Source organism: Stegostoma tigrinum, chromosome 2 (assembly GCF_030684315.1).
Source record: "Stegostoma tigrinum isolate sSteTig4 chromosome 2, sSteTig4.hap1, whole genome shotgun sequence".
NCBI classification, from domain to species: Eukaryota; Metazoa; Chordata; class Chondrichthyes; order Orectolobiformes; family Stegostomatidae; genus Stegostoma; species Stegostoma tigrinum.
Window position 1 is genome coordinate 74,930,488 of NC_081355.1, and position 17,842 is coordinate 74,948,329.

General features: G+C 42.2%; 1 protein-coding gene across 1 annotated transcript in view; it reads left to right on the top strand.

Moving 5' to 3' along the window:
* LOC125461085 (dynein axonemal heavy chain 11-like) overlaps window positions 1-17,842 on the top strand; it is a 466,228-nt gene that overhangs the window by 40,490 nt on the left and 407,896 nt on the right. The window contains exons 6-8 of the mRNA XM_059654665.1: window positions 7,135-7,346; window positions 14,730-14,963; window positions 15,979-16,146. Coding sequence (XP_059510648.1) covers window positions 7,135-7,346; window positions 14,730-14,963; window positions 15,979-16,146 — 614 coding nt within the window. The remainder of the gene's footprint in view (window positions 1-7,134; window positions 7,347-14,729; window positions 14,964-15,978; window positions 16,147-17,842) is intronic.

Consider the following 17,842-nt stretch of genomic DNA (forward strand, 5'->3'; position numbering starts at 1 on the left):
GTAAGGGTGAATTGCAGGCTCCATGATTTCCTCTTCCACTCCCTATCCTTCATGTTCCTTTTAGGTCACTATCCTTGTGCCCCTGGTGACTTTTCAGCCTCCGCCCATTTCTGTTCAACCCCCTTGTATTATTGTTAATGCTCTCCATTTACCTCCCTGAGCACACGGCTTTGGTAAGTTGCCATGACCCTGTCAACCTTATACATTTCCCATGTTGAGGCTTGAATGATTGTGGCTTCAGAAGACCTCACCTTGCAGTTCACTGTCCCCTCCGCTGAATTCCCAACCTTTTATCATGAAATGCCCTCTTTCATCATTAAATTCCCAGAAAGACTCATTCCAGTGAACCCAAACCTGAGCTGCATTTTCCCCAGGACTGGGTTGACTAGTTCCTGATAAGCCCCTGACTCTGGATGTGAGTTTGCTCGCTGAGCTGGACGGTTAGTTTTCAGATGTTTCGTCACCATTCTAGGTAACATCATCAGTGAGCCTCCGATGAAGTGCTGGTGTTATGTCTCCCTTTCTATTTATCTGTTTAGGTTTCCTTGGGTTGGTGATGTCATTTCCTGTTCTTTTTCTCAGGGGATGGTAGATTGGCTCCAAATCAATGTGTTTGTTGATGGAGTTCCGGTTGGAATGCCATGCTTCTAGGAATTCTCATGCGTGTCTCTGTTTGGCTTGTCCTAGGATGGATGCATTGTCCCAATCAAAGTCGTGTCCTTCCTCATCTGTATGTAAGGATACGAGTGATAGTGGGTCATGTCGTTTTGTGGCTAGTCGATGTCCATGTGTCCTGGTGGCAAGCTTTCTGCCTGATTGTCTAATGTAGTGTTTGTCACAGTTCTTGCAAGGTATTTTATAGATGACGTTCGTTTTGCTTGTTGTCTGTATAGGGTCTTTTAAGTTAAAAGACCCTATACAGACAACAAGCAAAACGAACGTCATCTACAAAATACCTTGCAAGAACTGTGACAAACACTATATTGGACAAACAGGCAGAAAGCTAGCCACCAGGATACATGAACATCGACTAGCCACAAAACGACATGACCCACTATCACTTGTATCCTTACATACAGATGAGGAAGGACACGACTTTGATTGGGACAACGCATCCATCCTAGGACAAGCCAAACAGAGACACGCACGAGAATTCCTAGAAGCATGGCATTCCAACCGGAACTCCATCAACAAACACATTGATTTGGAGCCAATCTACCATCCCCTGAGAAAAAGAACAGGAAATGACACCACCAATGCAGGAAATGACATCACCAACCCAAGGAAACCTAAACAGATAAATAGAAAGGGAGACATAACACCAGCGCTTCATCAGAGGCTCACTGATGATGTTACCTAGAATGGTGACGAAACGTCTGAAAACTAACCTTCCAGCTCAGCGAGCAAACTCACATCCAGAACCTCAACGATAATCGGAACTGCAGATGCTGGAGAATCCAAGATAACAAAGTGTGGAGCTGGATGAACACAGCAGGCCAAGCAGCATCTCAGGAGCACAAAAGCTGACGTTTCGGGCCTAGACCCTTCATCAGAGAGGGGGATGGGGAGAGGGAACCGGAATAAATAGGGAGAGGGGGGAGGTGGACCGAAGATCGAGAGAAAAGAAGATAGGTAGAGAGGAGAGTATAGGTGAGGAGGTAGGGAGGGGATAGGTCAGTACAGGGAAGATGGACAGATCAAGGAGGCAGGATGAGGTGATAGGTAGGAAATGGAGGTGCGGCTTGAGGTGGGAGGAAGGGATGGGTGAGAGGAAGAACAGGTTAGAACATAGAACATTACAGCACAGTACAGGCCCTTCAGCCCTCGATGTTGTGCCGACCTGTCATACCGATCTCAAGCCCGTCTAACCTATACTATTCCATGTACGTCCATATGCTTATCCAGGGAAGCAGAGACAGGCTGGGCTGGTTTTGGGATGCAGTGGGGGGAGGGGACGAGCTGGGCTGGTTTTGTGATGCAGTCGGGGGAGGGGAAGTACTGGGCTGGTTTTGGGATGCAGTGGGGGAGGGGGAGATTTTGAAGCTGGTGAAGTCCACATTGATACCGTTGGGCTGCAGGGTTCCCAAGCGGAATATGAGTTGCTGTTCCTGCAACCTTCAGGTGGCATCCATTGTGGCACTGCAGGAGGCCCATGACGGACATGTCGTCTGAGGAATGGGAGGGGCAATTAAAATGATTCATGACTGGGAGGTGCAGTTGTTTGTTGCGAACCGAGCGGAAGTGTTCAGCAAAGCAATCCCCAAGCCTCCGCTTGGTTTCCCCAATGTAGATGAAGCCACACTGGTTGCAATGGATACAATACTGGGATAGGGGTGAGGGAAGAGGTGTGGGAGCAAGTGTAGCACTTCCTGCGGTTGCAGGGGAAGGTGCCGGGTGTGGTTGGGTTGGAGGGGAGTGTGAAGCGGACAAGGGAGTCACGGAGAGAGTGGTCTCTCCGGAAGGCAGACAAGGGTGGGGATGGAAAAATGGCTTGGGTGGTGGGGTCGGATTTTAGATGGCAGAAGTGTCGGAGGATGATGCGTTGTCTCCGGAGGTTGATGGGGTGGTATGTGAGAACAAGGGGGATCCTCTGGGGGCGGTTGTGGCGGGGGCGGGGTGTGGGGGATGTGTTGCGGGAATTGTGGGAGACGGGGTCAAGGGCGTTCTTGACCACTGTGGGGGGAAAGTTGTGGTCCTTGAAGAACGTGGACATCTGGGGTGTGCGGGAGTGGAATGCCTCATCCTGGGAGCAGATGCGGCGGAATTGGGAATAGGGGATGGAATTTTTGCAGGAGGGTGTGTGGGAGGAGGTGTATTCTAGGCAGCTGTGGGAGTCAACGGGCTTGAAATGGACATCAGTTTCTAGCTCGTTACCTGAAATGGAGACTGAGAGGTCCAGGAAGGTGAGGGATGTGTTGGAGATGGCCCAGGTGAACTTGAGCTTGGGGTGGAAGTTGTTGGTAAAGTGGATGAACTGTTCGAGGTCCTCTGGGGAGCAGGAGGCGGCGCCGATACATTCATCAATGTAACGGTGGAAGAGGTGGAGTTTGGGGCCTGTGTACGTGCGGAAGAGGGACTGTTCCACATAACCTACAAAGAGGCAGGCAGACCCTGGGCCCATGCGGGTACCCATGGCCACCCCCTTTGTCTGTAGGAAGTGGGAGGAATTGAAAGAGAAGCTGTTGAGGGTGAGGACGAGTTCGGCTAGGCGGATGAGGGTGTCGGTGGAGGGGGATTGGTCGGGCCTGCGGGACAGGAAGAAGCGGAGGGCCTTGAGGCCATCTGCATCTGTATAGGGACTAGACGTCCATGGTGACAATGAGGTGTTGGGGGCCAGGGAATTGGAAGTCCTGGAGAAGGTGTAGGGCGTGGGTGGTGTCACAGACGTAAGTGGGGAGTTCCTGGACCAAAGGGGAGAAAATGGAGTCCAGATAGGTGGAGATGAGTTCGGTGGGGCTGGAACAGGCTGAGACAGTGGGTCGACCAGGGCAGGCAGGTTTGTGGATTTTGGGAAGGAGATAGAAACCGGCCATGCAGGGTTGGGGAACAATGAGGTTGGAGGCTGTGGGTGGGAGGTCCCCTGAGGTGATGAGGTCATGGATGGTGTTGGAGATGATGGTTTGGTGCTCGGGAGTGGAGTCATGATCAAGGGGGCGGTAGGAGAAGGTGTCGGAGAGTTGGCGATTGGCCTCGGCAATGTAGAGGTCAGTGCGCCATACTACCACTGTGCCACCCTTGTCTGCGGGTTTGATGGTGAGGTTAGGGTTGGAGCGGAGGGCTGCCCATTCTGCGGGGGAGAGGTTGGAGTGGGTGAGAGGGTTGGAGAGGTTGAGGCGGTTGATGTCTCCACGGCAATTGGAGATGAAGAGGTCAAGGGAGGGTAGGAGGCCTGGTGGTGGTGTCCAGGAAGAGGACTTGTGTTGGAGGAGCGTGAAGGGGTCAGTGGAGGGAGGGTTAGGCTCCCGGTTAAAGAAGTAAGCATGGAGGCGAAGGCGGCAGAAAAACTGCTCGATGTCCAAACGTGACTGGTATTCGTTGATGTGTGGGTGGAGGGAGACAAAGGTGAGCCCCTTGCTGAGGACTGACCGTTCGTCCTCAGTCAGTGGGAGGTCTGGGGGGATGGTGAAGATGCGGCAGAGCTCAGTGTGGCTGTCTTCTCTGGGGTTGCTGGCTGTGGAGGTTGTGGCCGGAGCGATGTGGTCGTCGGCCGTGGGCGGGGTTCCGTCGGTGTCGGCCGTGGGCGGGGTTCCGTCAGCGTCGGCAGTGGGCAGGGTTCCGTCGGTGTCGGCTGTGGGCGGGGCTCCGTCAGCGTCGGCTGTGGGCAGGGTTCCGTCGGCGGCGTCAGCTCTCTACCTCCTCTTGACCTATCTTGTTTTCTCTCCATCTTCGGTCCGCCTCCCCCTCTCTCCCTAGTTATTCCGGTTCCCTCTCCCCATCGCCCTCTCTGATGAAGGGTCTAGGCCCGAAACGTCAGTTTTTGTGCTCCTGAGATGCTGCTTGGCCTGCTGTGTTCATCCAGCTCCACACTTTGTTATCCAGAACCTCAACCTGAGCTACAAATCTTCTCAAAACTTGCAAGCCCCGACTATTAATAGGCACAAGCCTTGAATTAACGTGTGAGGGCAAACCTGACTGAGCACTTCCCAGTCCCCAAACATTGTCACCACAGCACCCTAACTGACCTGATTGTTGCCCTTGACCTGCAGGAAATACTGTGGCCCAATCTCCAGAGTGTAAGGACACTGATCTTCGGACTCTGTTTGGACCAGGGACCTGAATGTCACCTGGACTACGATCGGATGAGCCCCTTGTCTGACTCTGGTGGCTGACCATAATCCCTCTTCACCCACTAAGGTCAGGCCCCATTTGACTTTTAGATGTAATCATTTCCATGCAGCACATGAGGCAAGATGAGCTATTAATAAGATGCAAAAGTGTCGGAACAAGATAGTCATTGCTCAGAAACAAGTATCAGACCTTACTGTTTAAACTCTAAGGGAAAAAAAATGAAATTTCTTAATTCATGTCAGGATTATGAATTAAACATTGCCATCATGCCGTCCTAAATTCTTTGCCATTGTCCACATCTCTTGTGACAAGGGAAAGTTCTACTCCTAGCCTCAGAAATGAAAATTCTGCCCAATGTATCAGCATCACCACTATAAAGACCTTTCAATATCTTCCACATTTCAGTGAGATCACTTGTTATTTTTCTAATCTCCAGAACGTATGGGCCCAATTTAATCTCTCATCAAAGGATCACAGCACACCGCCCCCAACAAAAAAAATAATTTAATGAATATTCACCACCTTCACCAATACAAATGTCACTTTATTTATGGATGTGGTCTCACCATGGCCCTTTACACTTTTAACAAGACTTCTTTATTTTTGTATGCCACAATTATCCATGTAATAAAGGCCAATCTGCCATATGCCTTCCTCACAGTTTGCTTCACCTGCATTCTAACTTTCTCCACTCTTTGCACAAGTTCCAGTTTTCTGAACAGCAACACCTTTAAAAATATTCTGCTCTTCTGTTTTTGTGGTCAAAGTGAGTAACTTTGCTTCTCTACATCGTACACCATCTGCCATCTTCTTGCACATCCATTTGCCAGTCCTTATGTTTTTACAACTTCTTTGTGTTCTCTTCACGGCTTGTTTCCACCTACCTTTGTATTATCAGCAAACTTAGGTACTTTTCTCTGCCTCTTCATCTAAGTTAATACTAATGATTGAAAATAGCTGAGGACTGAACACTGATCTTTGCTGAACTCCAGTAGCCTCTGCAGCCTGTTGACTTGAAATGTAGTATGAAAGTAGCCTAAGGAAGGCTGGTTAGAGGTATGTTGGGATAGTAAGGTATAGAGCTAAAAAAAAGGGCATGGTTTGAGCAGCAGATGAACTGAGGCAGTGGTGGAGTCAGGCAGTGTCATGGAGGTAGAACTATGTGGTCAAGGTGATGGCACAGAAATATGGTTGGAGGTTCATCTCAATGAATTTCATAAACAATGTGGTTCAGCAACAGACAGTTGCCTAGAAGAACAATGGAACGAGTGATTAGAGAATTGAGTTTCTTGTAGTGATCAATGACTCAGTCTTTCTGACATTTAATTGGTCAGAATTTATTCTGAACTAGCACTGGATCTTGAATAGGCTGTCTACCTTTTGGGACAGTGGAGGAGTTGAGAGAAAGATAGAAGAGTTGGTTGTTATCAGTTTCTAAATGAAAATATTGCTTTGCTTTCCATTTATTTTTGCCAAGAGGCATCATATGCGTGAGAATTACTAGATTTTACACCCATTGAGGACACCAGATCTAATGAAGCTGGAGAGGAAAGAGAATTGCCATGCCCTGGTTATGGTTATTTAGTTAGTGTGGAATCAGGTGAGAGCAGTCCCATTGAGCAAGAACTCTTCAGAATTTCTCAGAGCTGTTAGAATCTGGATTAACAGCAGTTTGATGTGATCAACATTAAACAAGTAAACCACATTATTTGTTTTCTCCAGTTCAGTCTCTCTGTCTTATTACCCTCCCTTATTCCATACTGCTGTCAGTTTTATCTGCTTTATATAAAAAAAACAAAGTAACAATAGAGCATGTGTTTCTGTTTTATTTTACCCTTACACAGGAATGTATAGACAGACTTACATGCATTTCCTGTGTTTTTTATAAAGTAAATATTCAGTTTAAACATCACCTCAGTTAAACTATTGATATTTCTCTTGTTTTTCTAATCAAGTGAGCAAATGCTACTAAGCAGAATTTGCTGGGAGGTAAAGGAATATATCCTATCAGTGCAGCTGACTGAAAGGTATTGATGCATCCAGGAAATCTTGGCATGCTGCACGCATTCATATGCAGAATCTAACCTTAGCTCACAGGGTCACAGCTATGGCCAAAAATATCCTGCCTTATTAGCATAGCCATGGCTTCTGCCAGGAGCCTTCAAATAAAAGTTTTAAGAAATGCTTAAAAAATGCAGAAAGCAAAAATATTAACTAGATACATATTTTGAAAAGCAATGAATAAATGTGTTTTAAAATTCTGTTTCAACCTTTTATTAGAATTGTTTTCTCATGTTTCTCTATCATATACTCATATTGAATTCTTAATGTTATAATTTTATTCAGCATTGGTTGAAGTCCAAGACATCGACCTCCATCTTAGACCACTGCATCGCCATATTGAAATTTTGCAAGAGAGTGAACTTGCAGACACCCTTGTGTTCATTCCAGCTCTTTTTCACACCATCTGCCTCATCTGGAGCCATTCCAAATTTTATTGTGTTCCTCTTCGCATCATTGTTCTCCTGCAGGAATTCTGCAATTTGTTGATTGAAAAGGTAATTTTAAATAAGAGTAAAATTGACCCATAGCTTTCATTAAACAAAATGATTGTGATTAGCAGAAGAAATATCTTTTATCGAGGTTTTTTTTAAAAAACCTGTGCATTGGCTGAGAATGTTAATGGGAAAAGGTAGTTGTTGGTATCAGAGAAAGATTTGTTTATGTTATAAATGGTTAAAAAACACTGATTAATTCCTCTGTGTGGATAACGAAGCAGTCATGGTTTAAATTACTTGACATAAAAGATTATTGTTAAAATTTAAGAGTGGAATCTGAAATTGTTTATAGTGACTGACCTAACTGCATGATTCTCCTGATGGATAGGGATGTGTTTTAGCTTTCAGCTTTATTTATCGTAGTAGAAGTATGTATTTAAAAGCAATCGTTATAAATTTAAATTAAAATACTTCTACTGTCTTGTGGTTTGAGTATGATGTTGATAGTATTGAGTTTAATGACACTGATTTTTCTTTAGGTAGTTTTAAAACTGTTTACTTTATCCCATGACTTTTTCCGTTCCTGTTGGCACTTTTTCTGCACGGTGATATTAGATTTGCTAAAATGTGAATGTTGATTAGTATCCTATTTTATCTTATCCTGACTTTCATGTAAAGTTAGATTTTGGAAGGAGTCATCAAGAATCCATCAAAGTTGAATCCCTGGCGTGTTTACTTTCCTGGGCTCCAGGATAGTTAGGCCTGTTTTAGAGCTCCAGCGTAGCATAGCCTCATCTGAAATTAGTTTTCCTTTGGTCTTTTAATCTGTTGCTAAACCCACATAACAAAAACTTGTGTAGATGAAGGTGGTAGTTAGATATTGGCCTTAATTAAACAAAGAACAACCATCAGTATCATGATCCCGTAATGCTTTTGCAGGATTTTATTTTTACAATGTTTTCATTTACTTTGATTTAAACATTCTTTTGAATGACTGGTTGCCACTTCTTAGTATGGCTGACATGTTAGAAGCAACATTTTCCAAACTTCAAAGGCATTTCAGTCAGCAAAAGCCAATGTGTGAAAGAATATTTTCAGTCTGGGGCTATTATTTTGCTGTGGCAAGGCCCCAAAAGAGGACTGATGCTTGGATAGCAGTGCTGAAACTTTGTAACAAACATGTGAAAATAAATTTTAGTACTAGTACGTGTAGATTGGAAGACAACTACATAACACTATGATGGCACGAAGAGGTATATTTTCTTATGCTAGGTCTACCTTACTGTCTCCCTCCCATGCATCAGATGACTTAGTCAATCCTGTGAAGTGTACTTTTTGTGTATATCTGCTGAGAATATCTCGCTCCTTCTTTTGTCTCAGGAAAGAAACACACGATTCATCAATGGCTCATACATTCACAGAGTTCCATATTTTGAATTAATTGCAAGTTAAAAATATTTACCCACTGCATGGACATTTCTAAAATGGTATCTCCCAAGATTTTTCAATATTTTTCTTTCTGTCTGTATCACTTGGCATAATGCATTAACAGAGTCCTTTCTGTCCACAGTGCTAAATTCAATTCCTTCTGATAGAGATTTAGTAAATAACATTTTATTATGCACTTTACTGCATGGTAGTGGTTCTTGTTCTATAATTATATTATTCCAATATGATTTAGTAACTAATCATTTTAAATGTATTTACTACCAAATTAGATTATGAAAAATCAACTCAAATTATTGCTGGAGAGCGGAAAGAAAGTGAGTTAATTGTGCAAAATTGAAATACCATTGCTGTAGTTATGAATACACAGCTCAGGATGAATTGGGAAGCTAATAATGTCGAGAGTTTGAGTAGACATTTGAGAAGGTTAAACACAAATGAAGATTGACATCCAGTAGTTTTGAAAGGAACTGAAAAGAGGATAATCATCTACAGCCTTTTGTGGATTCTTGAGAAAGGATTATATCTATATATTAGCTGGGAGACCAGGGAGCATGGCAGTATGAACTCTTGACACGTTTTTTGAGAAATTCAATGCCCATGTCCAGCCAAAGTCAAACCATCAGTCAAACTTAAAGGGCTGAGACAAGAACCAAGGCTAACAAATATAAATTTGAAGAATTGGTTGAAATGCTGCTAGATAAGCCAATTTGGTGCATTGCATACCCTGATGTGCAAAATGCTATGACTGGAAAAGACAAGCTCACAATAACACAAGCTGTTGTGGACAGCAGACAGATGAGTGAGGATGGCAGAAAAAAAGACATTTTGTTGAAAAAAGCAACATGCTTTTTCAGCCAAGGTCAAACAGTCAGACTCACTGATATGAATTTCAGAGTCTGAACCAAGTGATCCTGGTGACAATTTCTTAGCAAGATTGAAAAATGCAGACAGGAAATTTAAATTGTAGGAAACAAATGAAAGATTGATAATTTAGCTCCCATGAGGTAGTTGCAAAGTGAAGTTTAAAAACATTGGTTGGAAGTAACAAGCACTCAATCTTAATAAAAACTGAAAGAACTATGGATTCAGTAAATCGAAAAAAATATAGAAATTGCTGGAAAAGCTCAGCAGGTCTGGCAGCACCTGTGAAGAAAAAATCAGAATCAACATTTTGGGTCCGTTGACCCTTCCTTAGAACTGGCTGTCAGTCCAATATAGATTGTATATGGATGACACAAACAAATAGATGAGGTTGCTGACTATCCAGATAACCAGCTTTTAGCTAAGATGGGGACAAGCAGGCAAGCTGATTTAGTGTGAAAACAACAAAAAATTTCAGGCCAGATACAGAGAAAGATATCTAAAAGGTCAGATGACCGCATGATCACAGGTAAAAGGAAATGTCCTGCTTGTGAATCAAACTACAGAGCCCCTGGAGAACCCAATGGCTGTGAAAGAACGTGCAGAACAAAGAAGGGAGTTGGTTAATGAGTTACCAGAGACAGGACAACCATGCGAAGGGAAATGCTAATATCCTGGAAGATGACAGATTTTGAGGTGCAATAGATGTGAGAAAGAAAATGTACGTCAATGTGAACTATTAGAAACTGACATTTCCCAGGAAAAATAAATTCATAGAACTATTCAGATCAGGAAGGGAGTAAAAAATAAGCTGAGCCATAAAGCTGAAACTGAAACTTGAGACCAGAGTAGCAAATAACATCACTCACCACCTTCTCAGAGTAATTTTTTTACACAGAGGGTCGTCCTGAGGAAGCGGTGGATGTGAGTACAACTTTTAAAAGACATTTGGATTAAAATGTACATGAATATGAAATGTTTGGAAGGATATGGGCCAGGAGCAGGCAGGTTGGACTAGTTTAATGAGGGATTATGTTCGGCATGGACAGGTTGGACCAAAGGGTCTGTTTCCATGTTGACTGTAAGATCTTGCCTGAAAATTTGTAAGAAGAATAGTTCTCAAGAGACATGCCACATAATTGAGCAGTGTCATGCAAACACTATACAGGAGAACTGAGGTGAGACAGCTGAGGATGACCCATTTAAGAAGGAGAAACAAAGGAGAAGATGTAAACTCAATGTTCAGTATCACTGGAACAAATGGTCCAGCTATCCTGAACAATTGTGAAGAGTTAGAACTGATCTCAATCAATCATGAGGTGTCGGAGATCACTCTGAGCGCTGAAGGTAATGTACTCAGTCAGAGCAGAAGCAGAAAAAAAATTGGTCTAAATATCCACAATGTTTTGCTGAGATGATTGGATGCTTTGAAGGTCTTGAGTGTCACATCATTGATACTGAGAAGAAATCAATGAGTCATCTTTCAGGTGAAATACCCATAAAACTGAAATGAAAACTTGAAAGCAAGCTCCAAGAGATGGAAGCCAAGATTGTGTTGCAGCGTTATGAGAGAGAAGTCATTTGTTTGGCTATGAATTCGTTTATAAAGAGGTAAACTAACCCATTACAAAACTGGAGGCAATTGCACCTTCTTGCTTTACATCAAGATGAATGTTGATGCAACCATGGGGCCCACTGCGCAGCTACACGCTTTAGCTCTCCCAGTGAGAATTCAAGTGACACATTTCAGGCTTGGGATTATCAACACGGCTCTGAACATTGGCTTCTTTCTGCTCAGCAGAATTTTAGTCTCACTAGCCAGCGTATGGATTCATCTGATAGTTCTTCTCACCTTGTGCTAATAAATGTCTTTGATATGGAGGATGTAAATCAAGAAATAGAAGAAAAAGAGCTCCCCTTCTGGAAAAGTAAGCATGATTATTGATGTGAAGAATACATGTTCTGAAAAACCAAACAGTAGTAATGTTAGTGAAGATCAGAAACAAGCCACTCAGCCTTTCAGAGAGGAATATCAGTGAGTGGCTTTTGATGTCAAACAAGGATGAAACACGATTGGAGTTCTTGTGGCATTCAGACAAAAACAATCAAGGTTGGCAAGCTAAAATGCCCAGGCGAGCATGACAGTGCGAAGAAACTGTTACTTGATGCACCAAACAACATCCTCTGGCAATTGTGCCTGATGGTAATCTGAACAGTGGTTGCGTGTAAAGCCAACAAGCTAAGCAATTGATTCTTTGAGCAGGTGCAATATTGAAGTTGTGAAATAGAGGCGGTCATGAACGATTACTAAAACACAATGAAAAAAGTATGCAGACAGGCCACACAAGCAAACAAAATAGACCAGTTGCATCCCGTGTCAAATCAATGAAAGAGCTAAAGTCCTTTTTTTTTCAAGCAATCCTGTTGTAGTGATTGGAACATACACTGGGTGGATCTCATTGACTGAGATCCTGGATTGAGGTTGTTAGCCTGGGCTAATCAGGGAGCCCTGACTGACAGAAATAACAGAAGATTGAAAAGATCTCCTCAGTCTAGGGACTGGCTTTGTGGTGGCTAGTTAGAGTTCATGTACAGTGTGCATGTGAATAAAGGGAGACTTGGTGACAGAATACTGGCCTCTGTGCAGTTATTTCGTCTGTGGATTCACCTAAGGCCTGTAGTCGAAGACTAGCTTACACCGGGCTTAAAGTACAGATGTTGGAGCTGTGTAACGAATGCCAAGTCTATGGTTTAGAGGGACAACAGTCTGCCACCTAAGTCCTACAGTGAATAATGTTTTTGAGAAAGGAAAACAAACTATAAAATACTGTTTGTTCTGAAGAAGAGTCACTGGACCCAAAACATTAACTGTGCTTTCTCTCCACAAATGCTGCCAGATCTGCTGTATTTCTGCAGCAGTTTTTGCTTTTGATTCAGTTACAAAGAACAAAGAACAACGAAAATTACAGCACAGGAACAGGCCCTTCGGCCCTCCAAGCCTGCGCCGGTCCAGATCCTCTATCCAAACCTGTCACCTATTTTCTAAGGATCTGTATCCCTCTGCTCCCTACCCATGCATGTATCTATCTAGATACATCTTAAACGATGCTATCGTGCCAGCCTCGACCACCTCCGCTGGCAAAGCATTCCAGGCATCCACCACCCTCTGTGTAAAGAACTTTCCATGCATATCTCCCTTAAACTTTTCCCCTCTCACCTTGAAATCATGGCCCCTTGTAATTGAGTCCCATACTCTGGGAAAAAGTTTCGTCCTGTCCACTCTGTCTATACCCCTCATGATTTTGTTGACCTCAATTAGGTACCCCCTCAACCTCAGTCTTTCTAATGTAAATAATCCTAATCTACGCAAATGCTCTTCATAGCTAGCACCCTCCATACCAGACAACATCCTGGTGAACCTCCTCTGTACCCTCTGCAAAGCATCCACATCCTTTTGGTAATGTGGTGACCAGAACTGCATGCAATATTCCAAATGTGGTCGAACCAAAATCCTATACAACTGTAACATGACCTGCCAATTCTTGTACTCAGTAGCTGGTCTGATGAATGAAAGCATGCCGTATGCCTTCTTGACCACTCTAGTGACCTGTGTTGCCACCTTCAGGGTACACTGGACCTGGACACCCAGATCTGTCTCTGCATCAGTTTCCCCAGGGCTTTTCCATTTACTGTACAGTTCGCTCTTGAATTGGATCTTCCAAAATTCACCACCTCGCATTTGCCTGGATTGAACTCCATCTGCCATTTCTCCACACAACTCTCCAATCTATCACTATTCTGCTGCACGTCCCCTTCACTATCTGCTACTCCACCAATCTTAGTGTCATGTGCAAACTTGCTAATCAGACCATCTATTCCTTCCTCCAGATAATTTATGTATATCATAATCAACAGTGGTCCCAACATGGATCCCTGTGGAACACCACTGGTCACAGTTCTCCATTCTGAGAAACTCCCTTCCACTACAATTCTCTGTTTCCTGTTGTCCACCCAGTCCTCTATCCATCTAGCTAGTACACCCTGGACCCCATGTGACTTCACTTTCTCCATCAGCCTACCATGGGGAATCTTATCAAACGCCTTACTGAAGTCCATGTATATGACATCTACAGCCCTTCCCTCATCTATCAACTTTGTCACTTCAGCATCTTCAGTTATTCATTTCATTATAAAATGCCCTCGAGTTGTTCACTTTAATTATTATAGCTCTTTTTATTATTTGGACATAATAATCAATGAAACAGTCATCTTGATATATTACGGCTTTTTAAAATGAAGGATGTTGTATTCCTATATTATTCCAGTGTGCTTTAAGACTAAAATGTCCATGCACATTGACACAGAAATATCCAGAATGCTATAGCCTTACTGCTGCACCGCATTCAGGGTATTGAATAACAATGTATTACTCCATTGTACATGGGTCTAAGAAATACATTAAAAGTGGCATCATTTGAATCTACAGCAAGAGCATGATTATTTTGAACTTATGAGATGCATGAGACATAACAGTGCTCAGTATAATTGGGGTATTGTAATTTTGCAGTGTAATATAGGTGTTCAATTTATTTGATTTTCTTTGCTGTTTAATATGTTCTGTAGAAGTAAAGTGTAGTCTTGTGGCAACATGTTAATTTGGTTAACCACTAGTCAAAGTTGAAAATTCCAGGCCAAATATTCACTTTAATATAAACAGATTTTAGAAATATATAGACTTATATTCACACATACAGGGTGCATATTCTTCAACTAATTCATTTTACAGTAAAATCTCTGGTTGAGGAATCATGTGGGAAGAGGAGAAGGTTTAGTTCAAGCTACAAATTTTGCATATTTAAGAACTTCATAGGTCAATTCAGGTCAAAATGTTATGAACAAAGTTTTTATTTTTATTTGTAAAGATGCAATTCTGATTCATTTAGCTTGACAGAGCCGATTGTTGATAACATGATACTGTAGTTTCTTGATTCACATGTGGGATGTGTGCATCGCTGGCTGGACCAGCAATAATTGCCCGTCCCTATTTGCCCTTGAGACAATCTGGATAATTAGATGTGCTTTTTTTTAGATGAATGATGTTAAAATGTCTGTTGTGCATATGTTCCCTTCCAGGCAATTGTTTCTTTGTCACCAGAGGAACTTTTGAAAGAGGAGATTGAAGAGTCCTTGGTACATGTACAAATATCTGTGAAAATCTTCAGAGCTTATAAGGACTGTTTCTTGAAGCACAAAGAAAAGTTAGCGAGTTATTATGCAAAAGTACAAGATTGCAAGCTCTGGGACTTCCCATTATCAATGATTTTCTCACGGTTTGACAGATTTTTCAACCGTCTACTACAGCTTGAGGTAAATATTGCAAACTTGTTATTTTATGAATATTATTAACTCTAGCAAATTTTGATTGACATTACAGATTGTGCTAATGGATGACAATAGATATATACCTATTTTTGTATATAATTTGAAAGCTTACACATCCGCACTTCACTTTTCTGGCCTGAACGTGGTCATGATGGCATGGACATGACCGGGTCCCAATCCTGAACAGACCCTGTGGGACTTTGGAGGCAGTCCTTCAGGGGCAGCCAATCTTGAAGTCACTGCTAACCCATCAGTCCAATTAAGGATGTTACCTGACTTTCCACATTGCCAGGCCAGCCAGCTCTGCAGCTTTAACCGTGCCACTTAGACTATGGAGGCTATAAAGAGAATAACAGGAGTGCTTGTCAGAATAGTCGAAGATTTGTTACAGTGCTGGAGCAACTAGACAGGCTTTGATGTTCAGAGGGGAAATCTGACTAGCGGCAGTGTTGGGGCCATGGGGCAGCCTTAGGGTCCCTTCTTGAGACCATGGAGCCTTAGAAGTTAATGTTTCGAATTCCTCCGAGGAGACAGCATTCATGTACCTGACAACCTCGCAGTTAACAGGGGCTGCTATATTGCCAGTTTCTTTGTGATAATTCATAAATTCATAAATAGTACAAATTTGAATTAGATATGCTAGTGACAATAAACTAAACGTAGGTTGATCATTTACAGATGATTGAGAATATTCAGTAATATGTGGACAAATTATATGTCTGGTCTGGATTTTGGCATTTAATGTCTAAACATTACATTTTAGTCACTTTTTCAGATAATTAGCAAAAAATAAACTTTACAGAGAATACAGTTTTTCCCCACTTTCTTTTATGTATGTTTACAATTCACATTTTCAAAAAGGGTTCTATCTCTCTCAAATAGAAGTGTCCATCGGAACATGCATGCCCACATTATTGTTAACTGATGAACATTTGTTGAAGTGAATATTTGCGGACTTTGTAGTGTGAAATGTTTGTGATGCTATATCTTCTTATTGCAGGATTTGTTTATTACTATGCTAGAATTCCAAAAACTGGAGAGGTTGGAGTTTGGTGGCAAGAAGGGAAAAATACTAAGTGAACAAGTTTCTAAAATGAACAATGAATTCTTGGAATGCTGCAAAGTTTTCAAGGAAAGCACCTACGATCCTTTGGATTATGAGTGCTCGGTAAATTTAGTTCTTTGTCTTTGGTCAGGTTTAAATGAAATGTGAAGCTTCTATCTTTTAAGTGCTGTCATGGACAGATTGTGAGATTTTTAGAAAATCTCTGTCCCTCAACAACAACAACAACAACAACAACAGTTGTTTCAGTTCTAAGGAAGGGTCACTGGACCGGAAACGTTAACTCTGCTTTTTCGTTCACAGATGCTGCCGGACCTGCTGGGCTTTTCAGCAACTTTGTTTTTGTTCCTGAGTTACAGCTTCTGCAGTTCTTTTGGATTTCTCTCCCTATTCTGTCCATAAGCAGACTATAATTTTATTTTTAGAGATAGTAGGAACTGCAGATGCTGGAGAATCTGAGATAACAAGGTGTAGACCCGGATGAACACAGCAGGCCAAGCAGCATCAGAAGAGCAGGAAGAAGAGTCTAGGCCCTAAACGTCAGCCTCCCTGCTCCTCTGATGCTGCATGGCCTGCTGTGTTCATCCAGCTCTCCACCTTGTTGTCTTTAAAGTTTTATTTTTACCTGCTTTTTGTTTTAAAGAGAAACAGTGTTGGCATATTTTACAATATTGTGATAATGCTAAAATCCAGAAGTATAGTTTAGTTCATGTATTCGTAAACATGAAGCGGCGGTGGATGTGGTGATTAGAATGGGTTGCAACACAGGCACATATCACAACCATACATAGACATATAGAAATAGAAAAATTGATTTGATTAATAACTACTTAAATGCAAAGGAAAACACCTAAGGATATCAATTTTACAAAGCCCTTGCTTTTTAAGATTGCACCCAAAAGTCCAAAGTTATCATTATCATCTGGAATGCCTTTGTCAGAGTGATTAGTTGGTCAGCTAACAATTGGGTTGTAGGTAATCTCTTTGAAAAATCTTTGAAGAAATTTTGACAAAATGTAACTTCTTCACTGTTTTGATGAAAGGAAACTTTATTTGTAGAACAGAAGTCCAAGTTTGTCTGATGCTTTTAACAGACCATAAACCTTCCCTTTGTAGCCCAGAGTCAGCTGTATCAGTATTCATTAACTGTGATATGGAGCAGCAGTGACCCCTTTACTATGTGCTGTTACAAAATCTTTTTATTCAAGAAGTAGTTGTTTTCAATATTTTGGGAGTCATTTGACCTTGCCTCCTGGGGAGAAGAAGCAGCCACCCTCTAGACAAAGGCTTCATTGCAGACAACCAGTTGTTTATAGTCCTTTCCCAGTCATTAACATGTCCTGTAAAATGGAGAAAACTTTTAATTCTATTGTGTAATGGTTTCTCTTGAGGACAGTAATTTCTGAAGCAGATTATAAAATAATTCATCATTCCAGGCTGATGAGGATGTACTTGGCTGACATTGACTTCGGAGATTGTTGTGGATGGTTGTTGCCAAGTTCTGTCACATGATTATAGCAGATAGACACTCGTAGCATTCACAGCATGGAAAGAGGCCATTTGGGCCATTGAGTCTGCACTGGTCAATACAGATCTGATTGTACAAATCCCATTTATGTGGGCTATTTATTGTGCTCTTAAAACACCATGATTTCTATGGATATATAAAACATTGCTTTTCACAACTTTGGTGACAATATTGCAGTGTTATGGATTCTCTTGTCCTACTGGCATAATTTTGGGGTGAGGTGAAACCCTGGAAAAGTGTCTGAGGATATGTCGAAGTGGTAAACCAGGAAAA